Genomic DNA, 12674 nt, shown 5'->3' with positions numbered 1-12674 from the left:
GTACCAGTAGTACTACTGTAGTATTAGCAGTACATGTACATGTATACTCTGTGTAGCAGTAGTACTACTGTTAGTAGCAGCAGTACATGTACATGTATACTCTATGTGTAGCAGTAGTACTACTGTAGTAGCAGCAGTACATGTACATGTATACTCTATGTGTAGCAGTAGTACTACTGTAGTAGCAGCAGTACATGTACATGTATACTCTATGTGTAGCAGTAGTACTACTGTAGTAGCAGCAGTACATGTACATGTATACTCTATGTGTAGCAGTAGTACTACTGTTAGTAGCAGCAGTACATGTACATGTATACTCTATGTGTAGCAGTAGTACTACTGTTAGTAGCAGCAGTACATGTATACTCTATGTGTAGCAGTAGTACTACTGTAGTAGCAGCAGTACATGTACATGTATACTCTATGTGTAGCAGTAGTACTACTGTAGTAGCAGCAGTACATGTACATGTATACTCTATGTGTAGCAGTAGTACTACTGTAGTAGCAGCAGTACACATGTACATGTATACTCAATGTGTAGCAGTAGTACTACAGTAGTAGCAGCAGTACATGTACATGTATACTCTATGTGTAGCAGTAGTACTACTGTAGTAGCAGCAGTACATGTACATGTATACTCTATGTGTAGCAGTAGTACTACTGTAGTAGCAGCAGTACATGTACATGTATACTCTATGTGTAGCAGTAGTACTACTGTAGTAGCAGCAGTACATGTACATGTATACTCTATGTACCAGTAGTACTACAGTAGTAGCAGCAGTACATGTACATGTATACTCTATGTGTAGCAGTAGTACTACTGTAGTAGCAGCAGTACATGTACATGTATACTCTATGTGTAGCAGTAGTACTACTGTAGTAGCAGCAGTACATGTACATGTATACTCTATGTGTAGCAGTAGTACTACTGTTAGTAGCAGCAGTACATGTACATGTATACTCTATGTACCAGTAGTACTACTGTAGTATTAGCAGTACATGTACATGTATACTCTGTGTAGCAGTAGTACTACTGTTAGTAGCAGCAGTACATGTACATGTATACTCTATGTGTAGCAGTAGTACTACTGTAGTAGCAGCAGTACATGTACATGTATACTCTATGTGTAGCAGTAGTACTACTGTAGTAGCAGCAGTACATGTACATGTATACTCTATGTGTAGCAGTAGTACTACTGTAGTAGCAGCAGTACATGTACATGTATACTCTATGTGTAGCAGTAGTACTACTGTTAGTAGCAGCAGTACATGTACATGTATACTCTATGTGTAGCAGTAGTACTACTGTTAGTAGCAGCAGTACATGTATACTCTATGTGTAGCAGTAGTACTACTGTAGTAGCAGCAGTACATGTACATGTATACTCTATGTGTAGCAGTAGTACTACTGTAGTAGCTGCAGTACATGTACATGTATACTCTATGTGTAGCAGTAGTACTACTGTTAGTAGCAGCAGTACATGTACATGTATACTCTATGTGTAGCAGTAGTACTACTGTTAGTAGCAGCAGTACATGTATACTCTATGTGTAGCAGTAGTACTACTGTAGTAGCAGCAGTACATGTACATGTATACTCTATGTGTAGCAGTAGTACTACTGTAGTAGCAGCAGTACATGTACATGTATACTCTATGTGTAGCAGTAGTACTACTGTTAGTAGCAGCAGTACATGTACATGTATACTCTATGTGTAGCAGTAGTACTACTGTTAGTAGCAGCAGTACATGTATACTCTATGTGTAGCAGTAGTACTACTGTAGTAGCAGCAGTACATGTACATGTATACTCTATGTGTAGCAGTAGTACTACTGTAGTAGCTGCAGTATTATTATCAGCAGCCATATCTGGACTGAGGAGGAGCGACGTAGAGACGTCGTATACGTCTCTGGTGTCGACCTGTCAATCACTGTGTAGCCCCGCCCCTAAAGCATCCCCTGCTTTATGGTCTGTGTGACTCTAAATGGACCATCATGTACTAAATGAACATCATGCTGTATTGAAGAAGACTTGAAACTAGAGATTGAGACCATAAACTCATGTTTACAATGTTTACTGAGGTAATAAATCAAGAGAGAAGTAGAGTCATTTTCTCATAGACTTCTATACAACCAGAGGAGTCGCCCCCTGGTGGACATTAGAGAGAATGCAGCTTTAACACATGAAGCTTTGACTTCACTTCTCAGAGGCTTCCACCTCATTTAGATGTGTGTTATGTGTTTTGTCTATCAGTGTTACAGATGATTGTGTCTTTGTAGAAGTGATTGAACTCTTAAAAGTGTTTCTCTGTTTTCAGGTGATCCAACTAGAACCCAGAACAAAGAGGTTTTTCTGATTAGGAGGACGATGAAGAACGTCACCTCTCACAAACATTTCATCCTCGACGGCTTCGGTGAGCTGGGAGCGTTGCGGCCCGTCCTCTTCCTCCCTTTCTCCGTCATGTTCGTGGTGTCGCTGTTTGCCAATTCCCTGCTGCTGTACGTGGTCGTTTCACAGAGAAGCCTCCACTCGCCGATGTGCGTCCTCATCGCCGGCATGGCCCTCGTGGACCTGAGCCTCCCGATGTTCTTCGTCCCCCACATGCTGCTGAGCTTCCTGTTCGACTGGAGGGGAATCTCTCTGACCGGCTGTCTGGTTCAGATGTTCCTCATTCACTTCGTTGGAGGGTTTCAGTCCTTATTGCTGGTGTGGATGGCGCTGGACCGCTACTTTGCCATCTGCAAGCCCCTCACCTACCATGAACAAATGGTTTTGCCAAAATTTCTCAGGTTCATCGTCCCACTCATGGCTAGAAACGTCCTCACGAACTCCCTGGTTGTGAGTCTGGCAGGAACGTTGTCGTTCTGTGCTTCCAATGTGGTGAACCACTGTTTCTGCGAACACATGGCGTTAGTGCAACTGGCCTGTGGAAGCACCGCCATCAACAACCTGGTCGGGTTAATGGCTGTATTCGTCAACATCGTGACCGACTTCATCTTCATCGTCGCTTCCTACGTCGTCATATTCAACTCGGTGCTGAAGTCCGGCAAGTCGAGCGCCAAAGCGCTCCACACCTGCGTCACCCACATCCTGGTCATGACGGTGAGTCTGATCATCGCACTCGTTGCCTTCCTGTCGTATCGGATCACAAGCGGTCTTCCTGCCGCCGTTCGGGTTTTCTTCAGCACCATGTACATGCTGTTCCCGAGCTGTTTCAACCCGATCATCTACGGCATGAGAACGGCAGAGATTAAAAAGCACATCCTGAGAACACTGGCGTGCTGAACTGGGCACCGTTTTTTATGTACCGATAATGCTGGAGTAAAGTCACATGGTCTGAGATTACACTGAGCCACAGTGAAGCACAGCTGGTGGTAAGGAGCCAGTGGACAGAAGGCCTCTTGTTCTGGGTCTACAAACGCAGCATCACCGGCTGAAGGTGTGTTTGTACCCACACTAATTGATTTCAATTCAATTTATTTGTATAGCACAAAATCACAAATTGCCTGAGGGCTTTACAATCTGTACAGTATAAAACATCCTCACATTGGAATAGAAAAACTCCCCCAATACAATTTAACAGGTAAAAAAAGGAAGAAACCTCAGAGATTAACAGAGGAGGGATATATCAGTCATGGGTACAGAATGAACATAACATTCAATGCATGTTAGAAATGATTCATAAGGAGAGTAGTAAGCAGAATAATAACGGCAGCAGTGGATATAATAGAATAATAATAATAATTAAAGCTGCGGGCAGCATTGATCGGGCCCTCGAAGCTTCACACACATCGAGGGTTCTGAAAGGACTCTGGGTGACGCGGCCGTGCGTCTCTGTGACCATCACACACTGCGTCCACGAGTCGACCAGCAGCGTAACAAGATCATGTTGTTAGGTCTTAAGCCTCAAATGTTTTGAGTGAACCTGCGATACAATCATAAATGTAAGTTAAGATCATTAAGAACATGAATGTGTGTGAATGCGCTTCAGTGTTTGTAACATAACAGACTGTCAGTTTACTGGGATGGGGTTCAACTCCCTGCAGTGTCCTGCTGATTGTATTTGGACTGAAAGTTAACAGAACAGTAGCATCTTAGTTTGCTAAAGTCATGACAGTCATCAAGCATGTCAAGTTTGGGACAGTTTTGACAAAGTACAGTCGAGTTACAACAGCTTGATGGACGATGGTGAACCATGTAAAATGGCCGCCACACCACGTCCATGTTGTTCAATGAAACCTAAAGCTTTTAGTAACTTTTAATCGCTAAGGTCTTTAGATTGTTCTGACCAAATTCTAAGTTGATTTGATTAATTCTCTAGGAGGAGGAGTTAAAGTACAGCAACTGGAAATTGCAAAAAAGACACTAGAAATTCATAACAAATTCAAAATGGCTGACTTCTGGTTGGGTTTAGAGCATGACCCCAAGACACATTTATTTAAGTCCACACATGATACATGTGCCCACCAAATTTTGTAAATCTATTTGAAACGTACTGCGACGGCTGCTTCATCGATATTTTGTAGGGGGCGCTATCGAGCCGACTTCTCACTCTGAAGCAAAAAAAACAGAATATTTAACAACGTTTTGGGCTTTAAATGTGTGTGCCAAGTTTGCTTATGTTTCGAGCATTTTTGGCCTCAAAATTACCTTTGTTTTTCACGGCGAAGACCGTGTCGCGTTAACGCATTAATTAATTAACGCCGACAATTATTTTATCGCGCGTTAACGCAGTGTTCTTTTTATTATTAAGCAACATTTTTAACACAAGAACCGGGCAGCGAGCGGTGAACAGCTGTTTGTGTGGCGTCACTTCCTGCTGCTGCCGGGTGACACGCCCCCTTACTCTGTAACCCCCCCCCTCTCACAATTGGCGACGCCCACCCCCATTATACAACTCCATATAATATACTAGGGAACATATTCTAGAATAATTAATAGGATTCTAGTCCAGGATGAGATAGTATTATACACATCTTTATTATATAATGTACAGGCATATTTGTATTATATTACATTTGATTGTATGAAGTCCACTTGATGTTCATTTCTGGTCCGAAATCAGACGTCTGACGAGGATCCAGATCCAACACCTGGACCAGAACTTCAGCTGGAACACGGAGACACAACAGGACCAGGATCAGTGAATGTGTATAATAAAGACATTTTAACAAGTTATTTCATTTTCAGATATTTTGAGAGTTTTATAAATAAATAATGATTGAATCCTCGTCTTAATAAACCTGAATGTCAGTAAAACAACAACGTAACAAAATCAACATTAAAGACAAATTTGACAAATATTTTTCATCAACATTAATACAAACAATTATTCCAAATGATTGTAATTTAAAAAGATATTCCTCTAAAACAGCGTCTGTTTGTGGTTTCCATGGTAACAGCGGCTTTCATTCATCACAATGAGTTCATTGATTAAACGTCACGTGATCAACAGAAGCAGATGTTTGTGTTCGGCACTTGGTGTCAGTGTGACGCCGGGAACAGTTTCATGACATCATGAACTCTCAGTTGAACACCAGCTACAGATGCACAGATACACTGTGTTGGTGAACTGAAACTCACCTGGAAGAAGACTTCTGTTGAGAACATTTAGAGCAAAGAACACCAGGTTGTGGTGAACTTCAGCCTCTTGTGGCTGAAATGAGTATTAAAACAATAAACCTTGAATTTAAGGAACTCAGAGAAATGGATTTGTATTCCCCGGTTCTGAAAGTGCCAACAGAACTTCATCTCGTGCATTTACATCTAAAAGGATCCAGTGTGTTGAGTTGCCTCTCAGCGATATGCTCTCATGTCTAGGGGCTTTTATTGTGAAAGGTAAGGAAGCTGTAATGCATTGACAATGTGGGTGCAGTAAAGACTTTTCCATCTTAGTTCTAACCAGGAGACGACCTCCATTTCTTCATGTGTTAAAGCTGCATTCTCTCTAGTGTCCACCAGGGGGCGACTCCTCTGGTTGTATAGAAGTCTATGAGAAAATGACTCTACTTCTCTCTTGATTTATTACCTCAGTAAACATTGTAAACATGAGTTTATGGTCTCAATCTCTAGTTTCAAGTCTTCTTCAATACAGCATGATGTTCATTTAGTAAATGATGGTCCATTTAGAGTCAAACAGACCATAAAGCAGGGGATGCTTTAGGGGCGGGGCTACACGGTGATTGACAAGTCTCTACGTCACTCCTCCTCAGTCCAGATATGGTCACTTCCTGTTCACTGGTTGAAAAAATAACAAGCTGGTGACGCACAAAATGTCTACAAACCGATGAGACGTCACGATGGCTCCACTTCTTCTATACAGTCTCTGTTGTTACTTTATTGCCTTCAGCTGAACTTGACCTGCTTCCTCTTTGCTGTAAATGGAGCCAATAAAGTGAAGCTCACAGGGAACCAGTCCAAACAGTGATGGTGTCATTATTCTACCAACATTATATTGTGCAATCAGTATTTACTACATAATGAGAATCACTTAAAGTCATAAACTCGGGATAGAAAACTATTTCCATCAGACTTTTCCATCTCAGGGCTTCCGTAAATAATAAAAGTCCTCCTAACACGAGAAGAACAAAGCATAATGATGTTTTAGGACTGTGACGGTGGACTGGTCATTAATTAAAATTTTAAGCAGGAAAATCTCGTTACAGCTCCAAGTCCCAGCAGTCTGACTGAAAAGTCTAATTAAGCAGAGCAGAAATTAATCCCAGCGTCCTTCTCACAGGAAACTAAACTCTGATGTTTTGACCTCGGGGGCCAATTGGTTTTGAGGAACGACGACAACAAACCCTGAAGGGATCAAACTCATTAGATTTTACAGTTTCAACCTCAAAGGAAACATGTTTTCCTTCCTCTGAATGTGCGGTTTGGTTATTGTAGCAGGAAGATTTAATATCAATATTTTTTGATTTCACTGCTGCGTTCATAAGCAGAGCTGTGGACTCAGTCCACACGACTTGATGACATCATACTTTGACTTTACAAAGAGGATTTCATCCGCGTACAAAAACTCAAAACTCAAGCTTTAGGACTTGCCTGTCTTGATTTGGGACTTGATTCTGGTCTTGATTCTGGTCTTGGGACTTGACCCTGGATTTGACTCTGGACTCTGGACTTGACTCTGGTCCTAGGACTTGACTCTGGACTTGACTGTGGACTCTGGACTTGATTCTGGTCTTGGGACTTGACTCCAGTCTTGGGACTTTACTCAGGACTTGACTGGTCTTGGGACTTGACTCCGGTCTTGGGACTTGACTCTTGACTCTGGACCTGACTCTGGTCTTGGGACTTGACTCGGGACTTGACTGGACTTGACTCCAGTCTTGGGACTTGACCCTGGACTTGACTCTGGTCTTGGGACTTGACCCTGGACTTGCTTGTCTTGACTCTGGTCTTGGGACTTGACTCTGGCCTTGGGACTTGACTCCGGTCTTGGGACTTGACTCTTGACTTGACTCTGGCCTTGGGACTTGACTCCAGTCTTGGGACTTGACCCTGGACTTGACACTGGTCTTGGGACTTGACCCTGGACTTGCTTGTCTTGACTCTGGACTTGGGACTTGACTCCAGTATTGGGACATTACTCAGGACTTGACTCCAGACTTGGGACTTGACTCTGGACATGCTTGTCTTGACTCGGGACTTGACTCTGGTCTTGGCACTTGACTCCGGTCTTGGGACTTGACTCTGGACTTGACTCTGGTCTTGGGACTTGACTCTGGACTTGACTCCGGTCTTGGGACTTGACTCTGGACATGCTTGTCTTGACTTGGGACTTGACTCTGGTCTTGGGACTTGACTCCGGTCTTGGGACTTGACTCTGGACTTGACTCTGGTCTTGGGACTTGACTCTGGACTTGACTCTGGTCTTGGGACTTGACTCTGGACATGCTTGTCTTGACTCGGGACTTGACTCTGGTCTTGGGACTTGACTCTGGACTTGACTCTGGTCTTGGAACTTGACTCTGGTCTTGGAACTTGACTCTGGTCTTGGGACATGACTCTGGACATGACTCCAGACTTGGGACTTGACTCTGGACATGCTTGTCTTGACTCGGGACTTGAGTATGATTTGAACGATAAATTATAATAAAATAATTATATTATTATAATTTATCGTTCAAATCATTCATTAAGCAAAAATACCCCGTGTGCCATAATAAAAAAATACTCAAGTCCCGAGTCAAGACAAGCATGTCCAGAGTCAAGTCCCAAGTCTGGAGTCAAGTTCCAAGACCAGAGTCAATTATTATTAATTGACAGTTTTAGCTCTAGAAAACAGAATTTGGAAGGTAATAATAATAATGCAGAAAGAAAAGGTCATAATAATATGTGAAGATAAATAACATGAAAAAGAAGTAAAACATAAAAAGGTGTTGGCAAAGGATATTGAAGGATATTTATCAGATTTTAAATAAACATGAAATCAGCTGGTTGATTAAACTCTGGAGTATCTCCTCTGAAAGGCTCAGGGACGTTCTAATTGGTTCTAACTGGTTTTAGCCAATCAGAGTGCTGCTGCGTTTGGGATCGTTTTCTCGTGGGACGTTTGGACTTCGGGTATAAAATGAAGCGACACCGTTTTTACATTGTAAAGAGTTTTTCCTGACGACCATCTGATGAACTTCAGCAGGTAAAAATATTCAATAATTGATTGGTTTGGTTTTATTCTTCTGATAAAAACAGTTTTTAATAATAGTCCAAACCTGGAGTACTTTATTACGAGGGTATTGAAGTAGTCGGATTTGTAATTGAATTGTTCCAACATGATGCTTGAGTGACTCTTTATGGTTCTCATGTTTACAACTTAATTACAAATCTAAAAGGTCTGTACAGTAAAAAAATGTTATCGATTATAATTACTTACTTCTACTGCACAACATTTCAGAGAGAAGTTTTTTATATATATTTGTTTTACGGCTGTAGGAACTGGTTTCTTTGCGGATTAAGATTTCACAAACAAACCTGCAATCAACATAAAAAATATTTTTTTCCCAAATGAATCGCTTTTGTTTTACGTTGTTGTTCTTTTCTTCGCTCTTCAGCTTCTGTTAAATACATTTTAAACTTTCTGCGAAGGTATTTCACATTAAAAGCCTTTCGCTTTCCTGTCGTGCCTTTAATGTGAAATATCTAACTTAGAACAATTTATATGTCAAATGAAATGAAATTGACATTATACTGAATTAAACTTCATGTTTTTTTATTCTTTATATAATGATAATAATAATACAGACTGTACAGTATTTTGAGAATTTGACAAAATAAGTGAAGTTTCTCACTCGTGACTTCGTTTCCATAAAAGCTTTTTGAGAACCTACATTATTATCTGACAGTTGTTACTCATTGAGTTCGATCAGTACTTTGAGTACTAATATGTTTTACAGCCATCGTCCCAGGTTGATAAATTCAGGCTGATGTTTTCATACGTGTACATGTACACACTGAAATATGAACTGTATGTATTTGTACCTGTTTAAGAGGTAGTTAAGAGTATAAACGATTTGGTCTTATTCATATAATAATTTATGTAATATAAACAGGTGTAATTGTAAGCCTTAGGACTATATTCTTTCATTCAATACACATTTTAATATAAAAATGTACAGTATATATATGTATATATATATATATACATATATATATAGGGTTAGAACCATTAAATCTCATCGAAGTATTTCCAGAAGGAAGCATGTGTAACTTCCTAATGTTTTGGCTGCAGATGGAAATGAGACTATAAATAATACATAAATCATAAAATACATTGTTACTGGATGGACAGCCATTAACTTTAAACATTTTTAAAACTATGAATAACTAATGAAGGTGAATGTCATTATAATGAGCTTCTTCACAGCTGATCAGTGTGTAATTATTAGAACTTAATGACTCATAAAGAATAAAACTATTTGATATGAATTGTCAGCAGTCATCTGCAAAGAAATTCACATGATTGGCTGATGAATGTTCTTGTGTGATTAAACTCAGATGTTTTGGCGGGAGAGTGTCTCAACGCACTGAGCTCCGGTGAAGCCGGCCGCCATGTTGGATGCGTGGAACTCCTCCCACAGCACCTTCGTGTTCAGAGGGTTCGTCGCGCTGCAGAAGCACCGCCGGCTGCTGGCGCTGCCGTTCACCGCCTCCTACCTGACAGCGCTGCTGGGAAACGGCCTGCTGGTGTACGTGATCCGCCGCACGGAGAGCCTGCACAGCCCCATGTACCTCCTCATCTGCACGCTGTGCGTGGTAGACGTCCTGGTGGTGACCGCCATCGTACCCAACATGCTCCTTGGCCTCCTCTTCGACTTGGACCGGATCTCGTTGGCCGGCTGCTTGACCCAGATGTTCTTCACCCACTTCCTGTCATCTCTGGAGTCCACGCTGCTGCTGGCGATGGCGCTGGACCGCTACGCGGCCATCTGCCGGCCGCTGCGCTACACCAAACTCATGGACTTGTCCGTGTTCCTGAAGCTGATGCTCTTCACGCTGGTCCGCAGCGGCTCCATCATGGCGATGCTAGTCGCGTTGGCGGGTTCGCTGCGGTTCTGCGGCTCTGACGTCATCCGGCATTGCTACTGTGACCACATGGCGCTGGTCAGCCTGGCGTGCGACGGCACAGAGCAAAACGTGGCGGCGGGCCTCGCCGTCATCGTCTGCTTCGTGGGCGTGGACATACCGCTCATCTTCTTCTCCTACATGAAGATCCTGAGCGCCGTCTTGAGAGCGACGGCGGCCGGTGAGGAACGCAGGAAGGCGTTTCACACCTGCGGCACTCACCTGATCGTCATGATGTGTTTCTACCTGGTGGGGAGCGTCACGTTCCTCTCCCACAACCTGAACATCCCCATACCCACAGACGTCAACACCTTCATGGGCCTCGTGTACATTCTGTTCCCAGCGACGGTCAACCCCCTCATCTACGGCGTGCGGACCAAAGAAATCCGAAGCGGCTTTTTTAGGCTTTTTAAAGTCCGAGTAAAGAAAATAACGATGGTGAAAGTTTCTCCTGCTGGAAAAACACAAACGTGACGACGTGTTTCTGCTTCCAACACTTCTCACAGATCCTCTGCCTCTTCATGAAGGAGACGTTTGAGTAAATGTTAGAGGAGAACTAGTAAAGAACTGATTAAACTAGTGCTGCAGCTAACGGTTCATTCAAGTGTTAGCGTTCAGTAGCTACGGGGCGGTAGCTGCATCAACGGGTGAATTACAGCTTCCTTGGCTGTTGTGACATAAAGACTATTCCACAGACTAGAAACGTCTCAGAGGATATTTCATTTTGAGGTGAATCCACTTCATATGAACAGCCCTTATTTACAATAATCAGGTTCTAAAAGTCGTAAAATATTCATTTTCAAAACATTGAAACTTTATGAACAATCTGCATATTAACGTTATTGAATTGTAACTACGAGCTGCAGAAAAGAAGATAAATACTGTTTAATTAGCTCATGTTTATCTGAAGATGCATTCAGTCGGAAGTCATTTCAGAGTGTGTCCACCAGAGAGCGCTGAATGTTTTTACAGTTATAATATGATGTCTCATCGAGCTCTCCATCGTTTCTTTCTGTTTCGTCCCGTGTTCGTGAGAAACGCACACAGTTAGCCACAAACGTCCTTTTATTAACGATGTAGTGGAATAACATACAGGTTTCCTCCTGGCCCTGTCAAAATAAAAGCCCATCCACATAATGTTAGCAACAATAAAGACGTTTTGGCTGTTTTTGATCTTTGTTTTGTTCAATAAAAGTTGGCTCCTGATTCTTCACATGGATTTAAAGTCCATTAAAGGACCATTGGTGTATTTTGTACATTAACACTTCCCTTTTACTAACGGATCATTTTATGAATGTTTTCAATAGTTTGCTTCTTTCAGCCTTCAGATTAGCTCTGCTGGTGCGTTCAAGGACGCTCGCACATCCCAGACTTCAGTTGCCTATGAAACTATAGATTCTTATATTTTAAAGTACCCCCCCCCCCCCCCCCCCCTTTGATCATAATGATCAATCATAAATGTAAAGTAGAGGATTAAATTCAGATGTGTGAATAATGTTGAAGAGAAAAATACTTTTCTTTCGTTAAGTTGTTGAACGTTAAAGGTCGTCAAACACAAAGCGACGACAAAACTGAATCATCAACAGTCTGAATCTTCATCAGAAGAGTCTTGAGGCTGAACTTCATCGTCTGGTCAGTGGTTCTGAGCCGGTTCCAGTGGTTCCCTGTGAAATACTCCAGAACCCTGAACCAGCGCAGAGCGTCTGATCCATTAAACACTGAAGACTTCAGGACAACATGTAAAAACCTGACATTCAGTTTATGAACTTACACTTATATATTATTGAATATTTATTAAATAACTATTTTTCAAGGATTTTTGAATGGATGCTAATTTTAAATCTATTGAAACAGAATCTCACGGACCCCCTGGAGGGCCTTCACGGACCCCCATAGAGAACCCCTGCTCTAGACCACCTGTTCTAGACCTGAACTATGAGGGGACTGAGCTCCGCGTCGCCACTTTTATCATCCTTTACCGACAAAAACACACATTTGATTTGATCTGTTATTAAGTTTGAATTATTGAAAGCTTCGGGAGTGTTCTATGAGGATTAAAGGATGATGAAACTGGTGATGCAGAGTGAAGTAATCCCACTACTTCC

General features: G+C 42.0%; 2 protein-coding genes across 2 annotated transcripts; both read left to right on the top strand.

Moving 5' to 3' along the window:
• Window positions 1-2367: 2367 nt before the first annotated feature.
• On the top strand, window positions 2368-3285 carry LOC306701609 (olfactory receptor 52E4-like; the record flags this gene model as incomplete). The annotated part of the gene is made up of 1 exon (XM_079166965.1): window positions 2368-3285. The coding sequence occupies one exon, from the start codon at window positions 2368-2370 to the stop codon at window positions 3283-3285; it is 918 nt and encodes a 305-aa protein (XP_079023091.1).
• A 6771-nt stretch (window positions 3286-10056) lies between these two features.
• or55e1 (odorant receptor, family 55, subfamily E, member 1) lies at window positions 10057-11043 on the top strand (the record flags this gene model as incomplete). The annotated part of the gene is made up of 1 exon (XM_079165903.1): window positions 10057-11043. The coding sequence occupies one exon, from the start codon at window positions 10057-10059 to the stop codon at window positions 11041-11043; it is 987 nt and encodes a 328-aa protein (XP_079022029.1).
• Between the last annotated feature and the right edge of the window lie 1631 nt (window positions 11044-12674).

Source organism: Pholis gunnellus (assembly GCF_910591455.1).
Source record: "Pholis gunnellus genome assembly, chromosome: 9".
In the NCBI taxonomy this organism is placed as follows: domain Eukaryota; kingdom Metazoa; phylum Chordata; class Actinopteri; order Perciformes; family Pholidae; genus Pholis; species Pholis gunnellus.
The sequence above is the reverse complement of the archived record's forward strand: the minus strand, read 5'-3'. Positions and strand labels throughout refer to the sequence as shown.